At 30.4% G+C, this 21,324-nt stretch overlaps 1 protein-coding gene across 1 annotated transcript; it reads left to right on the top strand.

Annotated features, from left to right (window-relative positions):
• The first annotated feature begins 2,378 nt into the window (after nt 1-2,378).
• On the top strand, nt 2,379-9,979 carry LOC132751533 (uncharacterized). Its single transcript, XM_060741717.1, has 5 exons — nt 2,379-2,388; nt 3,006-3,130; nt 3,383-3,608; nt 8,319-8,442; nt 9,946-9,979. Exons 1-5 carry the CDS (start codon nt 2,379-2,381, stop codon nt 9,977-9,979), a joined length of 519 nt encoding a protein of 172 aa, XP_060597700.1.
• The last annotated feature ends 11,345 nt before the right edge of the window (nt 9,980-21,324 follow it).

The following is a 21,324-nucleotide window of genomic DNA, read 5'->3' as shown; positions in this document are numbered from 1 at the left end:
TAAATTAAAAAGCATTTACCTAACTTGAGTAAATCTTCTAACGACACAGTGAATACAGGGTTTCTCAAGATTGTCTAAACTTTGCAAACACTGCTGAATATCAATATTTTCGACCATCTCTAAGAGAAATTTATTGATTAACTTCTTTTTTTATATAACAAATTGACTATTGCTAAGAATATAACTTGTTGTAGAAATGTAGCTGCATAACATTATTCCATTATTTACGTATCTTGAAAGCATCCCTACATGAGGCAGCTTGCCGAACTTTGGTAAACCTTTGCATATCTGTTCTTATTTTTATACATACATGTATATAAATTTATGCAAGACCTATATCGTATTGTAATTGTTGCATGACATTAAAAGAAGCTTGTAGTAATGTGTCACTATATTAGCAAATTAAATATATAAGAATGTATGCAAAATTATGTTATTCAATTGTAAAAATAGCAAAACACATATATGGAGGTGTGTTTTATTCAACTTAGTTGAAATCATGAAGCATGTCATTCCTAACTAAAAGCGTGTGTACACAATATCTTGCGATACACAAATCGTCACCTTAGTGCAAGAACTCAATATCTGCTTCTTTATCTATATGCAGTTATTGAGTTTTTGCACTAAGGTGACGAAATGCTATTTTGTAAAGAAAGTTCAACACAACATAATTGAAAATGTTGCAGGCTCGGTTTGATTGAACCTGTTCATGGACGGTACTGTAAAGTGCAAACTATCGTCCACGCCCCCTAGCACCGGCTTAAGCAGAATTCATCATTTAGAATTAATTGGTACAATTTTGAATTTTGAAACATCCACAGATGTGTTCATATGGCGGTTATCATGGAACCTTCAATGTTACACTAGGTGCCATTCCATGAAAAGCGACATATGGTCGCCAAGTAAAAAAATGCGTGTACCCTAAACGAGAAAACAATGGGCGTAACTAAATAAAATGGAATTTTGATAGGGGATTTGAGGTTATGAAGCCTGCATATCACAGATAATACGTCAAAAGACAAATTTAAAAAGCAGGCCAAATATCCTAAGGGTGATTCAACAGTATTCAGGTGAGGAATAAATTTTGTTTTGAAACTTCTTGACAAAACAAACATTTATCGCTTTTATTTTAGGAAACTACCTTTATAAGTATTGTATGCTTAAGGATCTGATCCTTTTACGTCATTGTATATTATGAAAGTAATCATTGTAAAATATAGTTGTGTACAACTGTTTGAAATAAGATATGCGACCTATAGATTATTTATAACTTCTTATGTGATATAAATATTCTAATCGCGTCATTATTCTACTTTACATGCCGAAAAATGTGTTAAATAAATACAAATTACCTAGATTGTTAGACATTCACATGCTACAGGTCCGATTAATAACAAATGCATACAACTTTGTTTTTGTTTTACCTTTTGAGATACCGGTAGGTAGGTAGGAAAGAAGCAGTGAAGGAAATGTTAATTAAAAGAGACAACAAATAAAACCGTTACAAAGTTAAGGAAATCCAACGATTCAAGATGGGAGTGAACAGAAGCGGAATAATATACTTTATTGTGATAACATGTTTATGTCAGTTAATAGGTAAGTTGAGTTTCTGTCTTATGCCATATCGAAAACATTTAATCATTTACAAAATAGGTAACTTGCTTATAGTTACTAAATTTGGTTTTTCTCTTTTTTACCGTAGGTAGATAAGTGATAAGGGTCGTATTTTATAAAACAGTGACGAAGAACGGACACCAAAAATATGATATACTTTTTTCATGTATAAATCAAGATATTCACAAATCAATTGCTGCAATAATGCATAACATTAAGATAACAATAGATCATCTTGAAACATTTTATATATCTTGAGTGTCTTTTCTTTATAATTCAGTATTTAAAGTTATAGTTTATTTTTGTTATCGCTTTAGATACATTTTTAAAATTGTATTAAACTGAAGTTTTCATTAAATTTAGAACATTCACATATTCCTACTTTTTTTTTGGAAGCGACGATCTCGTTAACAACATATGGCGATATTACTCCAGATGGACAGCTTAAATGTAACGGGCAATGTGTGCTCGTCTGTAAAATCAAACCAAACCCACCTTTCTTCGAATGGAAGATAGACAAGCAAATTGTGTTTAAATGTTTGTTCGATGTATGTAACATTCTTGTGACAAATTACAAATTTCCATTTGATAGAACCAAAGGCATTTTTAACATATCAATGGACAAAATAATATATGCTGACAATTTAAAACAATTTAAATGTGATGATGGCACTGAGTCAGCATCCTTTACTGCAAGAATTAAAGGTAAAGTACCAGTAATTTGATTGATGTTTTGTTTAGTTTACATGTATCATAAATATAAAATGATAAAATGTACATAAAACTCTTCTTCATTGTAATTTCTTGAAAATGAAGTAAAGGTTTGCAAGCAAGGAAAAAGAAATTATATCTCATTTTGAAAAAAAACGAGAACAAAGATCTCGACAGAATTCAATGAGTGCAGCCCCTAACAAACACAGCAAATTGAAACAATTTTGAACATAGCAAGGCCCTTGGCAAACGCAGAAGAGGATAAAATGAAACAGCAATGTCTTGACGTTGCTACATCTTAGAATCTGATTAAGGAAATAGTCGTGCCAGGGAGGGGCGGTGTAAAAAAGAAATCCAAAGGTACACCTGTGTCAGAGGAATGAATACTCATATTAAGAAAAACACCTTTGAATAGTGTTAACAGATAGTGTACAGACTCAATCAAACCGAGTCTGCAATTCTTATGTAAATTTGTTGTGATAATGCTTCCGAGGGATCAGTTTGTTTCCAGATTTTTTTAACTGCATTGAATCCATCCATAAATACACCATTTCTTGTGTTATTGTACCCTTCAGTACGTTCATTCATACTATAAGTTGACAGATGTATTTAACAGCAATTGATATTACACAACGATTGGTATCATTTTATTAAATAAATTATATTTTCTAATTTGGCAGTGATACTAGACGGCAGCGCTACAACAATCTCGTCGTCAAGTGATTCATCGTCAACAACTATAAAAGTGACGACAGATTGTCTTTCGCCTAGTACAAGTGTCTCTTTTACATGGTACTATTTTAAGGTAAATACAAGTAAATATGTTTTAAATATTAGATATAAAGGTATTAGATATACAAGAAGTTAGTTTTCTAATATTGTGTGCAGCTCAATCAGGTATAGGTCTTGTTTGAAAGATGTTGTTGTTCTTATTCAAGAAACATCACAACTAAAGAGGAAGGTCTCAAAAGGATCAGCAAATTTCTGTCAAGATTGATTATTTAAGTTAGTATAAACACTTAAATAATTGTTCTATACTCATTTCACATTTGTATAGGAAGGACAGACACCAGTATTAATTGAGAACAGCCAACCATTAGAATTAACTGACGAATACGGCTGTATGAATGGACATTGTGGAGGGAATGGGGTTGTCAAGATTACCAGTAAATTGACCATTAACGAAGATCCCGATGGAGAATATTACTATTTTAAAGTTTTGGTCAATCAGACTGATGCACTCAAGATGTTTAATATTACAGACCGAAAATTTAAAATGAAAGGTATGAAAATATTGTTTTATCCAGATGTATTTTAACAGATGTATTAGGCTTTCAAACTTTATTCCCTAGATGCTTTCTATAAAATATACTGCCTTAAGCGTTAACGTCCGATATGTTTCTATGTCTGTACAAAGAATCGTTAGGCAAATACTACATGCCTTTATCTAAACATCATTGGGTCAATATGACTTAAAGTATTCAGACGTTACCTTTTTAATGAAATTGAAGTTATCACCATGTTGGTCGAATACACAATAAGAAAGTTTTTTTTCTCAGGATAACAATGAAATTACAATTCATGCCACAACTGTTGTCCGCGACGGAAGTAAAAGTGTACAGACCGAAACAAGTTGGTTGGTGCTAGTCATCTTCCTCTTGAAAATATGATAATATGTTACACATTAAGAATATTATTTAAACATAAGGTAAACCCGAAGAATCACGCAATATATTATGTAGGTTTAACATAGACCAATTTCCAAAGGTCACCACCAAAGGAACTTTCCTGTGAAGTTTGGATGAAACTGGCTTAGCGATGTATGAGGAGATGTCGTTTAAATTAAAAGTTTACCGACGGACGACTGACGGATGCCGGACAAAAAACGATCACACAAGCTCACCATGTCACCTGTGACAAATGAGCTAATATAACGCCATAAGATAGGGCATCGTAAATACTCATAAATAAAGAATACTGGAATATTGATTTGGAGTTGGAATATGCTCAACTGATATAATGTGAAACGTTCCTATTAGAAGAAGAACAGCAAATTTTTAACACTTAAATTGATATGATTTTCATAAAACATATCTTTTGAAGCAATAACAAAACTTGAAATATTAATATTATGTAAAAACAAGGACATTCTACAATAAAATAAAATAGGATAATGTTTAGGTTTTATTCTAGTTGAAATAAATGTATTATATTTAAATAGCTGAATTCAGATTAAGTTTTTTTTTTTAACAACTAGGTGAACGAACTTGTGGAATCATGTTCGTAAATTCCTTAAAGAAGGAATAATTCACAATTAATATTGACAACACACAAACTGTTATTTGGTTTTTAAAACTTGAATTTAAATAAAGTTAAACGAAGTTATACATGTTATAACGAGCATATATTGACCTCATTCCTTTTGTTTTGATAAATTTAAATTTGAAGTATGAAAATGAACCGGAAAATAAAAAGGTTTCTTTTTTACAGTTAAATATTAAACATGTAATGAAAAGGCCTCTATTTATCGTTCTTTCTGTTTTGAAACGTGCATACAATAATAATACTTTAAAATTATTAGGTGAACTACCAACTGCACCTCTTATACACCCAGACCAACACGATGAGATCGAGTACAGCTCTGTGTCCTTCAGATGCATTACAAATGACAAAACGTCTCTGGTTATTTCCTGGCAGACAACATCAAAGGAGAATATATGTAGTTTTAACCAAACATGTGAAAATATCTTAACAAAACGAAGAAACAGTAGTTACAATTGTAATTGTCAAAATTCTAATAACGACGAGCTCATTGTAGATCTTTACATTCAGAATATAACTAAGAAATATCATAGTACTAATTGGATTTGTAAGATTATTACAACATATTCAGTTCTCACTAAGTCAGCATTGCTATACGTGAAAGGTGAGTACAGCATTGTAACCATATTGTGGATGTTTAAATGTGTTATTTACATACATTTTTTGTGCAATATTTCTTTTCTGTCATTTCTTTTTTGTTCTATTTCATTGCTTTCGTATTTGTTTGAATATCGTTTTAATGTGTGATATAAAAATTGACTCGGGAACTAAGATATTTGCATTTGAACATTTTATTTATGAATGATAAATTGAAAACCAATTTATAAATAATAATAATAATAATAATAATAATAATAATAATAATAATAATAATAATAATGATATTAATAGCAACAACAAACAAAATCTTGTATCGTCTATCGAAAGTGCAAAATTTAACATTATCTTATGTTTACAGTTATGCATACATTATGATTTAATTTATTGATGCATTGATACTTATATCGTTTGCATTCCTAATTATATTAATATGTGAATACTTTTTTGTTCAATGCAATCTTTATAAAATATGGACAATGTCTAGTTACTAGTATTCATCTTATCAACATTATTCGATTTAATGATTATTGTCAGAGTGTTGTCCCTTTAATAGTTTTAATTTTTAAAAATTGTCCAGACCATTCATCTTATACCACTAATGCAATTTTAATGAAACTTTACAGTTTACAAAATTGATCGGTAGCTCAAGTACTTACATATATTTCACGGGTTTTCCGGTTGAAGAATTTTCAGCCGAGTTATGGGCCTTGAATAAAAATGTGTTTTGCCCTGTTAATGATTATTTGAGTCTCCTACACAGTAGCTGCGACATGCAATTGACACATATCATCACTGATGGGATGAAGAGATCATGTACAAGATAAAAAAATTACTCCAAAACCGTAACACTTAGGGTTAAGTTATAAAAACAATCATTGAAAGGGGAAGACAAAGTGCTTAATTTATTCAATTTGATAGACGTATTTTTTTGATAAGCACACTTATAGAACCCCCGCCCCCTCTGTATCTGTTATAAAGCCACGCATTCCCATTCCTCCCCTTAGGCATCTTCCCACATTCTTTTAGAAAACATTGCTGTTAAAAAAATAATGTACTACGTAAAAAATACAGTAGGAATATAGTTATATATGATGAAACATAACCATTAATCACTCATAACATGTAAATTAATACTTGAATATTGAATCTTTCTTTCTTTCCTAAAATCTCAGAACATTTCTCTCAAGTCTCATATTATTGAAATATTTTGGCTCATCAGGAGGCGTGCTGCTTTCAGATTTCATTTCATCTTACTTTTATAAGTTTACAAAATGTGTCATTGTCTTGACTTATATTGAGAATTAATGTGTTTAATAATACTTTTATGTACATTTATCATGTAAACATCGAATAATAATTTTTGTTTTAGTTCCCGTCAAGTCCGTCGAAATAATGCCAGCCAGAACAAATGTACAAATATCAGAAAACTCGAGTTTTCGGTTTACTTGCATTTCGTCTATATGTCGCCCTGTTCCTAAAATACAATGGATACTTGCAAAAGAAAGAGACGATGAAAACTATTTTATGTTTGAGGGAAGTCAGTCCATTCAACGCAAAACTATTGATAGCAAAATGTCTTATGCAAACAGCACATTGTTATACTGGGCTAATATAACTGTCAACGAATGGGTAATTTTTTGCATAGTGGAAGAATCAAGTATACAAAGCAAAATTCAATCTGACGTGATTCATCTGAATATCACATGTAAGCTTTCAATGAAATTTGCATTTACTTTCATAATATTGTTCAATTTTAAAAAATGTACATTGTGGAACTTCAACTGAAAATAGATTGAGGAAAAAGGAAAAAGAAAACCATTTACAAACTACTTTATTATACAGAAACAATTTTTTCGAGATACACGTTCTTTGTGCGTAAAATAATTTACTTTTATTTTATTCAGTATAATAAATGGGCAAAGTATTGATAAAAACGCTACAAGGCTTTTCAATTTTCTTAATTTTAATTATCATTCTTGAAAAACGGAGTAACCGATGGATCTTAAAACTTGCATTCAAAAATAATTTCAGTCCAGTCATGTCCAAAAACCACAGTTTAGTCACTTCAGGGAGAAATGTCAATAAAATAAAGACTACTGTTTTACGACAATAACATTTTATGGGAACACCTGTTTAATTTGAGATGTACATGTTTCATAATGGAAAAATAAATGATAAATCTAAACTTTGGAGCAGAGATGTTTCTAAAGACTAATTGGTTTGGCTAAGATTTGAGAACAAGCAATACAAGAGTTTGTTAAAAAAACAATTTCTTTTATAGGTGCACCGAGACCTGATTCCAACTATCCTGTTACAAAGAGTATTACTGTTTCATTGCACGAATCCGCTTCCCTTTATTTGACTGCAATTTCATATCCAAAACCGAAGAACGTTTCATGGCAGAAACACAATGGTGACGTCTGGATAGAAATAAAGTCGAACAACAATATAAACCTTCATCGTTCAGACTTGAACTTTAGTCTTAATATTAAAGCAACTGTGCAAGAAAGCTATGGAATATATAGATTGATAATAGTCAACACATTTGGCTCGTTTAAACAACTATTCTTTATCAACGCAGGTAAATGATATCCGTATTATTTTGGTTTTTATTTCTTGAACGTTTAATGACACGGTTTCACTTTTATACATATATATCTCTACAATAACTTATATCATTAATTTCGGCAAATCCCACATATTCAGTTTTCGCGGCTTAAAAGAAATAAATAAATGAATTGTGTAACTGGACGAAAAGAAAAATAACCATATTTCAACCCACTTAGGTTTAACTTTTTGGAAAAGCTACGTGTGTGGAATAGCATGCACATATCGTCACCTTAGTGCAATAACTGAATAACTGCTATTAAATTTAGAAGCACTTATTACGTTATTGCATAAGGTGACGATATATTGTATAAGTTTGATAAATTAAATGAATTCAGTTGTACATGTTTTTTTTGTATATTCTGTTTTTGAAATTCAAAATTTTAAAAAATCATCATAATATATATTGAAACATATAAGATATACAAAAGAAATAGACAAAAATATTTGTATCTCATTTTCAGTTAATTCAGAAAATGATGACAATGGTTCTTCCAATGTAGCGAGCTTCATTGCTGTCGGAGTTAGCACATTTGCAGTTACAGTGCTTTTGTTTATCTCGTCGATCGTTGTCTTTAAATGCATCAGGTAATTGTTTTTTGTTTAGTTTCTTTTTGTTGTTTTTGTTTTGATACACATATTTATTACCTGTTTGATAATTTTAATCACTTTGATGTCATTTAAATTAAATTTGATATTAAATCTAAGAAAGCACGGCCATTGCTATTTAGGTCTGAAACAACGTTTTACTCTCTGTCTCATTTCAGACGAAAAAGACACAGCAAAAGTGATGCCCAAGAATTAGGTAAACATTTTGTTTTAATTAAAGTGTTTAAATTAAAAAGTTACTAAATGTTAGTTGGATACTTTAATTCGATATATCAGATCATAAACCTTAAAACATAGTTTTGCCTACGAATGCTGGGCTTTTGGAGTCACGACCGTGTTTTTCTCCCTCAATTGTTGCAGATGTGTAGCATACCTAAAAAGTGCACATTTTTCCAAATAAACAGTAACACTCTGTTTTTAAAAATATAAATATCCGTAGGCCAATGAAATAACACATTGTAATTGAATATATACAAGGGTTGTTCTGGAGGTCTTAGAATAACAGCAAATCATTTTTATTTGGTACACTTGTTGGCTGTCAGATTAAACAACTAATGTTTAAACATTTTTGATCGCAAGTTGTAAAAAAACATTTTGCCATAAATGTTAATATAGTTATACTCGGAAAAATGTGTATGTGTAAATGGCATGAGTGGTCCGTGACATCTAATAAGAAGAGGTATGGAAGACAATAACATAGCGGTCGGCCTTTAGAATAAGAAACATGTTTCAACAAATGTTTTCAGAGATATCTCGCATGTGTTGCTATTGTTAGTACTGGTAAATGTTTGAGAAGGCGATCCGTCCTCCGGACTTTGAGAGTGTATAAAGTTGTTTCGGTGGAATACTAATGATACATGTTTTTTTCGAATTTTGTCATGTTCCCATATTTGTTTAATTTTTCATTAGTTAAGAGTTGTTGGTATTTATTTTCTATAATCAAAGTATTGTTCATGAAGGTAAACATAACAACAATTTTAACATCAACCCCGAGAACTTCCAGGACGACCCTTTTATACAATGAGATAGAAAATTATCACTGTAACAGTACATTACGTATTTAAATGTTTCATAATTATTTATTCATCATATCTATTTAATCATAATATTTATATAGGAAACCGACGTCCATCAACTAGCAAAGAAACTCTTCTTGATAACCAAGGGGAAGAAACAAGTATATAATCTAAATACAAACAACTGGATAAAATCGAATAATGAGGTTCGTCAGTGCACGGCTATTGAAAATATAAGAACGGGTTCCAGCAACAAGGATTATGTTAAATGAACATGTAGAAATGAATAAGAAACTTATTTTTAATAAAGAAAGAATAAGATTATTTTCTGTGTCAGGCGGTGAATGCATGAATGATTCACGTTTTAACATAAAGTGTGTTTGCATGTACATGAGTCTGATTACATTTTTGATATTAATTGAAATTTACACCATATATAGGCATAAACATGATCTATATATTATAGGTTTGACAGTGTCAGTGTCATAGATTTGCACTGATTCTTATCTAAACACAAGATAACCTCAAGAAGCAGTCCCTTGCTTTAAGACGGTAAAACACTTTTCAAACTACTGAACAATAGCTGTACATTTACATTACAGCTTCAGTTATATATATCAACACGTTTCACAACATATTTAAGGAAGCAGTCCCCGAAAATAGTTGGTTAAGTTTGATTTTTAAAATCATTTCGGAAACATCGGCAAAGTGTAACCACTTTGTCGTATTTTCGTGTTTTTCTGGTTCCCCGCAAAGCAACAGAACGACAAATTGCTCACTAAAACGTTACGTCGTAACTTTGCTGGCGCCCCGCTGAGCGAAAGTACGACAACGTGGTTACTCTGTATAGCAAGTAACATTTTTTAATGAATACATTTGCTAGTTCTCTCACTGATTTATTTAAATGTAATTTGTAATTTTGACAAATATTAATCAAACATTGATTTTTACATGTTTTAGCGATGTCTATGTTTATGTGATAAGACAAATCAACATTTGTATCTCTCTTCGTTTACATTTTTAAGACATTTTAGCTGTAAATGGATAAATACCCTTTAACCATATGATTGAGTCGTAAAAAAATTTAGTAAATACAAGGCACACTTTTATATTTATATTACTTGCATAATGAAAAAACTATGGTTATTACTTATCTAATGTTGTGTTCGTGCAATTTGAAAGAAATAAAGGAAAATGTATTAACACAATGCACTCACTATTCATTTTTTTTTGTTTCAGAGATTCTATGAATATTTACATTGCCTTTGATTTCAAAGGCCTTGACTCCCTATGTCTTGTACAGGCATTTGTTTTATACGACATTGTAATGTATAATTGCTGATGTACTAGTACACATTAAGTAATGTATGATATCTACTAAATTTCTCGGAACACTTTTATTTCACCAAAATGCATTGTGTTGTCGAAATATTTATCAAAAATAAAGTCCCTAATATACTACATTGTTTATATTTAAGATAAATCAGTACTTCATTTCTCTCTTGCAATAAGTTCAATATTATATTTTGTAAGTAAAACACTTTCTGGTTCATTACTTATGTTGATTAATGTGAACATCTAATGTTTCGTAGGTTAGCTTACACTTATTCAATGCAACTGATTTATAAAATAAAATCCATGTAATCTTTGTCAGGATAATAGACACTCTTACAATGTTAAAAAGTTAAAAAGATTTTTTGATAAAAATGAACTTTTTCCATAACTATAAATATAAATGTTGCATAGAATTATTTGGAAACACGTTTAGATAGCAATAAAAGGTAGATTGTATTGTAATAGTACTTATCAATTCGTAATAGTATAGCATAATGTGGAAATTTAATTTATCTATAAAGTAAAAGATAAAAAGTTCAAAAAAATCTAAATGGTAATGGAGTCAACCTGAACAGAACCATAAAGTAATTAATTAAACTAACATCAATCTCGTATCAGAGGAAAGTAAAAGGTAAAGGCATGAAATGAAATGTTTATATCACAATGCATGGTCCAATATCATTTATCCTTATATGACAAGAGGTAAATTATTTTAGATCAAAACATTACTTTCCATAGTAGAAATGTTTATATTTAACCTCTTAAAACATTTTGTAAAGAAACATTTATGATATGTACGTGAAATGTGGCCATTGGAGACCACGCACGCACGCACGCACACGCACACACGCATACACACAAAACGACTGATAAAGCTATTTCACAATAATTATCAGGTACAAACAAAGAAGGAAACAAATATATGAAAACTGCTAGCTTTCAAGAAAACATTAAGTCATTAATTATCTTCATGGGTTATTGCTTCTCCGCTTTGGCAATATATTTGATACATTATCATTAAATCGAACATTATTATAGTATACCATTCATGTTGGCACTCACATATTTTATATCGGATGTTTCTAATCAAATATCTTAAAAATGAAAATAGAACACAGTCCGTTTACGAAATTTAAAATGTCAAACTTTTTTTTACATATTCAAGGTACACCGTTGATGTTTTATGAATAAACGGACTGGTATTTTTACCGAGAACTAATTCCCATTTGATGAAAACTTGTGTGCATCATTTGAAATAATTTGCTTACTCAGCTTTCGTTGAATCATTATTTTTCTTATGTATAGCAAGCAACATTTTTAATGAATAAATTATCTGGTTTTCTCCCAAATTTCACCATATTTTTAATGTCGCCAATTGTAAATCACACATTACTCTCTCAACGAATGAATTGGTGATTGGCGACGGCGGTGAGCGGGTCGTCTCTTATGGAATGCTTTTTATTTTGGCCTATGGAAGGAGCTATTATTTTTAGCAGATAATGTCATGTTGTGTTAATTAGTTTTATTTTGATTCGTAAAAATCAAGTTAACAAATATGTTGTTATACTTGTATTTTATAACGTTATGTAAAAAGCATGTGCATTGTGATATTATTTTTACGAAATTGCACGTTCAGTTTAACAGCTTGTCCCTTAGCTTTATTGTCAATACTAAAACCCAGATTTCGAATATCGTTGTGGTCTACATTTTTTTTTAATTCATTTATATATTTTCAAAATTTTCCTACAAGAAAAACGTTCACCTGCAAATGAGTATTAGGATAGATAGGTAATGGAACTGTTGTAAACGATTATCCTATTGATTTTATCCATATTACGTTTATCTATTAGACAGAATGATTGTTTTTACAAAGTGTACCAGTATCAGGATGTTGAAAGTTATCCGATCTTTTACTGCTGTCACATGGCCATCTAACTTTTTATGAAAACTTTACCATTACTTTGTATGGCTTAATAAAACTGAGCCTGCAACATTTCATAATTTTGCTGTTTAGGGTGTTCTTTTGGATTTCAGGGTTTTCTCCTTTTTTGAGGGGAAGAAACTGATGTTTACTAAATTATTTGTTCTTTTCTGTCTATCTTAGGTATTACTTACTATTTTTGTTGTATATAATTTACCAGTTGTAATGTCATCAAAAGAGGCCCTGAGGAGTAAATATTGATATAATTTTTACTGGTTTCATATACCTTAGACTGGATTTTTCTTGTTTGTTCAGTTAGTACACATACCTACAAGCATTCTGCTACAGGAATCTTATAATCACTATATGAAACTAATCATTGTGTATATTAATTGTTAATAAAATAACCTTTGGTAAAATGAAAGGTAGAAATTAAGAAAATTAAAGCTATGCATATATGTGCTCATGTCCATATATTAGAACAGAGAAAGGATAACATCCTGAAGTTATCAATTTTAAACACTTGATATATATGCAGTTAGTTATGTAGTAAAGTCTAATGGAAGGTTAAAAGAGGGACAGTATTTGTTACTGTAAGAGATATGCATTTAATGTTTAGACACTCTCACAACTCAATCTTTATTATATGATATAGACTATTTGAGATTTATTTTACTTTCATACTATACATGTACATTATAGTTTTCTTTCTACTAGTTTATGAATTTCAATGTTAATAGGATGTTATATTTATTTTTAATCGAAACTGGGAATTATTAATGTAATGTGCATACAAGTATATATTAATATATGCCATAATGTGTATTTATGTATTAAAAGACTTACAGTTATGATGGATGAGACCAATGTTAATGTTAGGATTTCATTTTTATTTAATAGAAACTGGGAATTATTAATATTATGTGCATACATGTATATCTTAGTATATTGATATGACGAGACTTATAATATTTCTGTATTTAAAGAGTTACAGTTATGACATTATTATTAAAGGGATGAGAGTCACGAGACTTTCATTTAAAGTTATAAATGATAACACATGTATTAAATGCCCCTGATGCAAAATAAAAATCAGCCTTCATAAAATTTCTTATCATAGAAAAAAAAGTTAGTTTTTTATCTGTACACAAAAAAGGTATTGTACATGTATAAGTACAGTTTATGTTTACTTTCAAATTGGCCTGTTATAAATAATGGCACAACCAATAACTGTCTAAACCCTTTTTAGTAAAAATAATTATACATTATATAAATTGTAATTTTGATTAAGGCTATGAGTATGTAAGATTGTTTTCCTATTTGTTTAATTAAGAATTAATCTACCTGTTAATTTAAAAAAAAATATCTACCTGTTAATTTAAAAATCTAAAAGTATCTGTCACGGTTTAGAACTATTCACTATTTAGGGGAGAAAATGTGTAAGGGGCCAGATAGCTCAATCGCTATAGCCGCGATACATAATTATGTGGGTCATTGGTTCGAGTTCTGGTCAAACTGAAAGTTTTTCTCATCCTGTTACTGCATATAACCCTGAGTTTATTCACTATTCTATGTAAACATCAGGAAATTCAAGGATACAAATCACTATATTCTGGAAATATATTTGGTTTAGAACTGTTTCATTATTAAAGAGAAAATGTGTAACCGGCCGGATAGCTAAGTTGGTCTTCTGACAGTCATGGGTTCGAGTCATGGTCAGGCAGTTTCAGTCATGGTTTAGAAGTGGTTTTTCAACTGCTTGATTCATTTAACAGATTGTATTAAATTTGAAATGGACAAAGGTAGTATTGCATGATACTTTTAGATCTACAAAAAGCATTTGATACAGTTGATCACTCTATATTGTAAATGAAGAAGTTCATCTTTTTCATCTTCATGAAACTTCAAGAATCTGTCATAGGTAATGACATTAACATGGTTCAAGTTTTATCTCTGATTGATAGCAGCTGGTGGGTGTGGCTTGTACTCATTCTACTACTGCTCCGAGTACCTATGGTGTCCCCCTGAGGTTCATTTTAGGTCCTCTTTTATGTCTTATATATGTCAATGATATGTCTGCAACCCTAAGCAATAAGCTTTTATTATATGCTGATGACTCAGGTATCCTTGTATCTGGTTAAATAAATCTGAAGAAATTCTCTCGTATGGCACGAGTCTTATAAGATTGGTTAATTGACTATACATTGTCTTTGCCTCTGGGCAAGACGGAGTCTATTCTTTTTGGTTTAAGTTTCAACTTTAACTGGGCTTAGCCTTCAGGTCACATGTAATGGTACTGCTATAAAGTACACATCTTTTGTTAAGTAGTTAGGTGCAAAACTTGATCAATTTTTTTTGGCGTCGCCTTTGATGCTTTGCATCAATGCTTTTCTTGTTTATTACTTTAATGTAGTTTTTATGTAGTAGGACTATTCAGCTTTTTTTTTTTCGTTAATTCATTCGTGACAATAAATCTTAATGTGGGAGCTACAGTGCCCTATGCACTGATATTTAGGTGCATTGTGATTCCCTCACTCTATTCTAATATCATCATTTTCAATATGCAAAGAATGACTCGACTATAAAAAGTGTTTCAATGTCTTTCATTCAATTAGAGCTTCAAATAGTTTTATTAAAATTCCATATTTCTTCGAGCCCAGCAAGTATATATTTTTATGGAAAATCGAAACTAAATATAAGTCTGCATTTTTCATGAATCTTATTCAAAATAGTTCACTTCTGACACAAGAAGTGCCGTATTCACCGTTTTACTTTGTTTAAAAAAAACCCCTTCGTTTTGGAAAATCATTACAAAAAATTTTTTTACAATTTTAAAAACAAGACTTTAAAAAGAAAAGGGGGGCGTTCCCAATGAAAAGCAACACCCCCACCCACCACAAACCCCAGGACTACCGGTATAGTCCAAACCAAAGGGCCCGAATTTTAAAAAAGGTCAGGACAAAGGTAAACAAGAAAGGGTTATTACCTTTTAATTTTTATTAATAGGAAATAACAGAAACCGGCAATGAAATTTAAGACGATTAAAAATAGGTCTACAGACGAAAAGGGGTGTTGGGAAAGGGACTAAAGGAACAAAAGACAACAATTACAACAATCACAGTTTGATTCTTATCTTAGTTTATTTTTGATGTTATTATCACGACAAACACGAAATCGTTTCTGGAAGTTACACTTTTTGATAAAGAAAGAGAAGAAAAAACCATCAATTAATTCCGAACCGTTTTAATTTCGTGTTTACATATAGTTTTGAACCTAAAACAAACTGAGGTACATTTTATACAGGTTCATATTTTGTATAGCAAGTAAGAGTAGCTTATTCCTTTTTACAGGAACGCAAAATGAGGTCATAATTCAATAGATAACATTAACATTTAACAAAATTTATTTCCTTAGAATTATTATCACGAGGGAAATAAATATAAATTATATTGCTATCTACTTCTAGTGTGACACCCTCTTAGGATTGATGAAGTTGACTATAAAAATCGAAGGCGAATTAGCTTTATTTGTCTGTGACATTTGTCCATGAGGAATTTAACAATACTCTACAATTTACCAATGGAACATGTACCAAACTCTTATTTTGGCTTAAATGCAGTTAATTATATAACAGAAATACACTTGTATGATTTATAATGTTATACTAGTAATAGGTTAAGGCTAAATAGTTGAAAATATCATAGAATAATAACAGTGTAATTATAATGGAAGTAATTAACAACATATCATTTCTTAAGTTCTCATTAAAGGACATGCTCATGACGAAATAATTCATATTCACGTGAAATGTAATTGTCATAAAGTAAACGGGTTTTAAATAATAATAATACAACCTGCTACAATAACAGTGTACACAGAAATGAGGATCCGAACCAACAAATAAAAGGGCCCAGATGGAGGGAAAAAGAGGGAAGAAACATTTCAATAGCTGTTACATTAACAATTTTCAAATAATTTGACTTGAGAATATTATTTTTACAGCTTGTTGTTTTGGTTTTCAAGATTTATACTTTTCCATATTAAAAGGCACAATCATGTGCCTGGAAATAAAACACTAACCTCCTTAAAAGTCATATTCAAAGTGAATTTTACTTGTATTTTGAACAAAAAATAATTCATTCGATTCAGAAAATCGAAAAATCTTAACTAAAATCTCAATGCATATTTCAATGACAATGTACTTTTCTATTAAAATTGAATGTGTCTTAGGGTTTTTTGAAAACAGAAAAAAGATCATTTTGAAGGAAAAAAGAAAATAACTTTCTATGCAAGATGGATATGTTTATCGTGCTAATTGAAAAAAGTTTGTAATGGAATGTAATTATATTAGGTAAATATATCATAAACATTAATGACTGTAACGTAAAGTCTGTAAAATGTATGGATAAGGATAAAAGTCAATCAAAGGATAGATCATAAAAAGTTTTAATTTAACTGCCTTCTCATAAAATGGAACAAAATTTAATGCAAGTTTGTAAAAAAACCGTTCAAATCATTAAGAAATATAAAGACTTTAGTGCATTTAGAGCAATAGTTATGTTATTTCAGTACAGACAGTAATTATACCGGTCTCTTATAGTAATAAAAACATTTTAAAAGACAGGCATTTATTTTATTTTTCAGACAAAAAACAACAACAACAACAAGAACAATAACACAATGCAGAAAAACAAGAACAACATATAAATCACACCTACATGAATGGCAATTTACTTGAGTTAAATAGGGAACGATCTGAGATAAGCATCGTATACGTCACTGATAAGAGACCTGTTCTAAAAATAGCCACATATCGATAAGTTTCGGACAAGGAAACTGGTTAACCTACATGTAGATTATACAACATAATGGAACTACGAATACTTTTATTCACATTTCTCTCAATGGAAATGATGTTTCTGGAGTTAAACTTGCGTAAAGCATGATTGAGATGGTTTAAAACCATCAGGAAAATAAAGATGATATGGTGATAAAAGAAATAACTTTCGGGGCAATACTTTCCCTGCATGTCAATTTGAGAAAAATGCCGGCGCTTGGCAATTTGTTTCAGTTTCACTGTTTATCAAAATTAGAAATGGTGATTTGATATGGTATGATTTTAAGAAATTGGGATCTAAAAATGAAAGAGCGAGATATACCGTACATAATTTTGTTTCTATGTAAAATACGTAGATTGGAGATGTCATGAATATATACACCAAAGTGTTTCGAGTATTAGATTAATTATTAATATCTTAATTCTTTAATAATTTTAGAATACGCAAAACTCTGCATTTTTCCTATTTTACCTAATAAAATATGCCGATTTTAGTATTTATTTTATCAGAAATAATGTATACGTACATGCATGCTTGCATGTATATTTTAAAAACTGAATTGACAATTGAGTTTCGTGATTTAACATACACTGTTTACTTATAGACAATAAAATACATTTGTTTTTTTTATTTTTTACAAAATATTTGTTGTTAAAATCATCGGCAATTACTGGTGCATTTTTTAAACTTTGTTTTATTGACAAGGTGTAAAGATGTATATAGAGGTCGATGCAGATTGTGACATATGTTTAAATTTAACTTTAAAAAAAGTACAGTGTGTAGTTGTCCCTTTTCTTTTCACACTAAATTCCATTTCCAACTTGTTTGCTTTCTACAATTGTATTTAATTTCTTAAAATATGGCATGTAAACAAAGTAAATATACGCTGATTAACATCATGTATAATGTGTACTGCCTAATCCCTTGTCCGAAAGTCAGTACAGGTGATGTAGTGGTGATTAGGTAAAATCTATTTTTAGAACAGTGTTACCTTCAGATCGAAGGCTATTGATTGTTTTCTAAACTCTTTGTGATATATGTCTACATTAACCTTCAGATGCATATGTCACTGTATTATCAACCGACACGTGGCATCAAAGACTTTTGTTTTCATTACAATAAAACGATTTTTCAACACCATAGAAATTGCACAATTCTTACAAAGCTATAGAAACAATAGAGAATAAATGTTGTATTGTAAAACCTGTAGTAACAATTATTGTTTATTTTAGTTAACATATTCTAGTATCTAATAAATAAAGGTTGATATAAACTTAAACTATTGCAACTACACACCCATTCGAAACAAAGTGATACGTTTATGTACGTTAATACTTATTGACACGCGCATAAAGTCACATATATTATCTAAGACTATTCAATAAATTAATATCGTTTCAGTATATTACTAATCAAGCGACATGACACCAAGTGGTTGCACACTTGGTTAAAGCAAATGAAATGGTTGCAACCTTGACAAATTTGTTACAAAGTCAAGCAAATTTATAAAACGACCACATTTGGAACCCTGGTAAGTTGGTTTGTATGTTATTTAAATTCTTTTAATAGGCCTAATCCTTAAGGTAATGTTTATGACCAGAAACAGAAAGATTTAAAGCAGCTATATGCTATTGAGTTTTTGAATACACATGATCATCGTTTAGCAATACGACACATATCTTATTAAACATATCTTTAACACAGTGTTGAAATTATTGCCTCGTGGGTTTAACGGGCGTATCTTTATATCATTCTTCTCATTTTTGTATGTTTATCCAACAGTTTATAAAACAAAATAATTATTAAAATTAATTAAAGATTTGATTTTTGTTCTGATTCTATACTTTCGATATTATTTCTCATATTAATTTAGCTTGATTGTCATAGCAAAGAATATCATCGGACTGATTATTACATTGATAAAAACACATTCAAGACAAACATATTATACAAATCAGAATATTCAAATTAGAAATCATTACGGTTCGAGTTTTGAAATTTTATGAATTTAAACCTATGTTGCAGTGGGTTAAGACTGTTCATTGACAGAAATAATTTTAATAATATCTTAAACGACTTTTACATACACTTAAACTGTCTTTACGACGGATACAGGACAATGTATGTGATATTTAATGTATATACACACGCAAATGTTACGATTACAATAATAAATTATCACGGATTGTAGAAATTCTTTACTAAGCACATCCTTGTTAGAGTCACCTGTCAATTTCTTTCGCTTTTAAGAGACTATTTCCCAAAGACATTTGTCAAATAAGTTTACTTTTAAGGGACACTTTGAAGTTCAAAACGATGTTTAAGCTTGTTTTCATGACATCTTAATACATTTGCATTGTTTCTTGGCACTTTAATCATGTCTAAGCACATTTTATAACGCGTTTATTTGTGTAGCCAAGATAATGGTTACATAAATTTCCACAAAAGAATGAGTGCTGAAACTGAAAATTCAAAATCTTTCCAACATTCAGGAAAGATAAGTTTGTCCAAAATCATTGAACCAAGACCAAATTCAAACTTAAACCGCTTATTCCTAAGATGTATCTATATGTTAAATTTGAGTTGAATGTGTACAACCATTAGGGAGATAATGAACGGAAACCTAAAATTTCTGATTTTTTTTTTCAAGAGGGATAACTGTCAGCTATCATCAAACGATGACCAAATTCGAAATTGACCAATGCATTCTTATGACAAATCCATATCTTTAATTTGAGTTGAATATGTACAACTGTAGGGAAGATAATGAATGGGAACTAAAACTTTCATATTATTTTCAAAGTGAAAGGAACATAACTTTTGCCCAACAAATCATCGAACCATGACCAAATTCCAACTTGACCTGCGCATTCCTTTGACATATCCATATATCAAATTTGAGTTGAATATGTAAGACTGTTGGGGAGATAATGGACAGAAACTGAAAATTTCATATTATTTTCAAAGAGAAAGGGGCATTACGCTGCCAAAATCATTGAACCATGAACAAATTCGAACTTGGCCTGCGCATTCTATTTATATATCCATATGTCAAGTTGAAGTTGAATGTGTTGTACCGTTGGGGAGATATTGAACGGAAACTGAAAATTTTATATTATTTACAAAGTAAAAGGGGCATAACTCGGCAAAAATCATCGAACCATGACCAAATTCGAACTTGACCTGCGCATTCCATTGACATATCCATATGTCAAATTTGAGTTGAATGTGTAATACTGTTGGGGAGATAATAAACGGAAACTGAAAATTTCATATAATTTTCAAAGAGGAGGGGGCAAATCTCTGTCAAAATTCATTGAACCATAACCGAATTCGAACTTGACCTGCGCATTCCTTTGACGTATCCATATGTCAAGTTTGAGTTGAATGTGTTGTACCGTAAGGGAGATAATGAACAGAAACTGAAAATTTAATATTATTTACAAAGTAAAAGGGGAATAACTCTGCAAAAAATCATTAAACCATTAACAAATTCGAACTTGACCTGTATTTTCTCATGACATATCCATATGTCAAATTTGAGTTGAATGTGTGCAACCGTTACTAAGATAATGAACGGAAACTGGTAATGGCGGAATGAGAGAATGACGGAAGGACGGAACAGGGTAACAATATATGCCCGGCCATTATATGGCGGGGGCATAATAAACATGGGAATTTTTGCCTTAAAGCGAGCGGACGCACAAGGTCATTGCTAAACGGATAAAAGCCTACTTAAAATAGCAAAATA

This window comes from Ruditapes philippinarum, unplaced genomic scaffold, assembly GCF_026571515.1.
Source record: "Ruditapes philippinarum isolate M1 unplaced genomic scaffold, ASM2657151v2 ctg398_1_1_1_1, whole genome shotgun sequence".
Lineage (NCBI taxonomy): Eukaryota > Metazoa > Mollusca > Bivalvia > Venerida > Veneridae > Ruditapes > Ruditapes philippinarum.
This window is presented reverse-complemented; position numbering and strand designations above follow the sequence as displayed.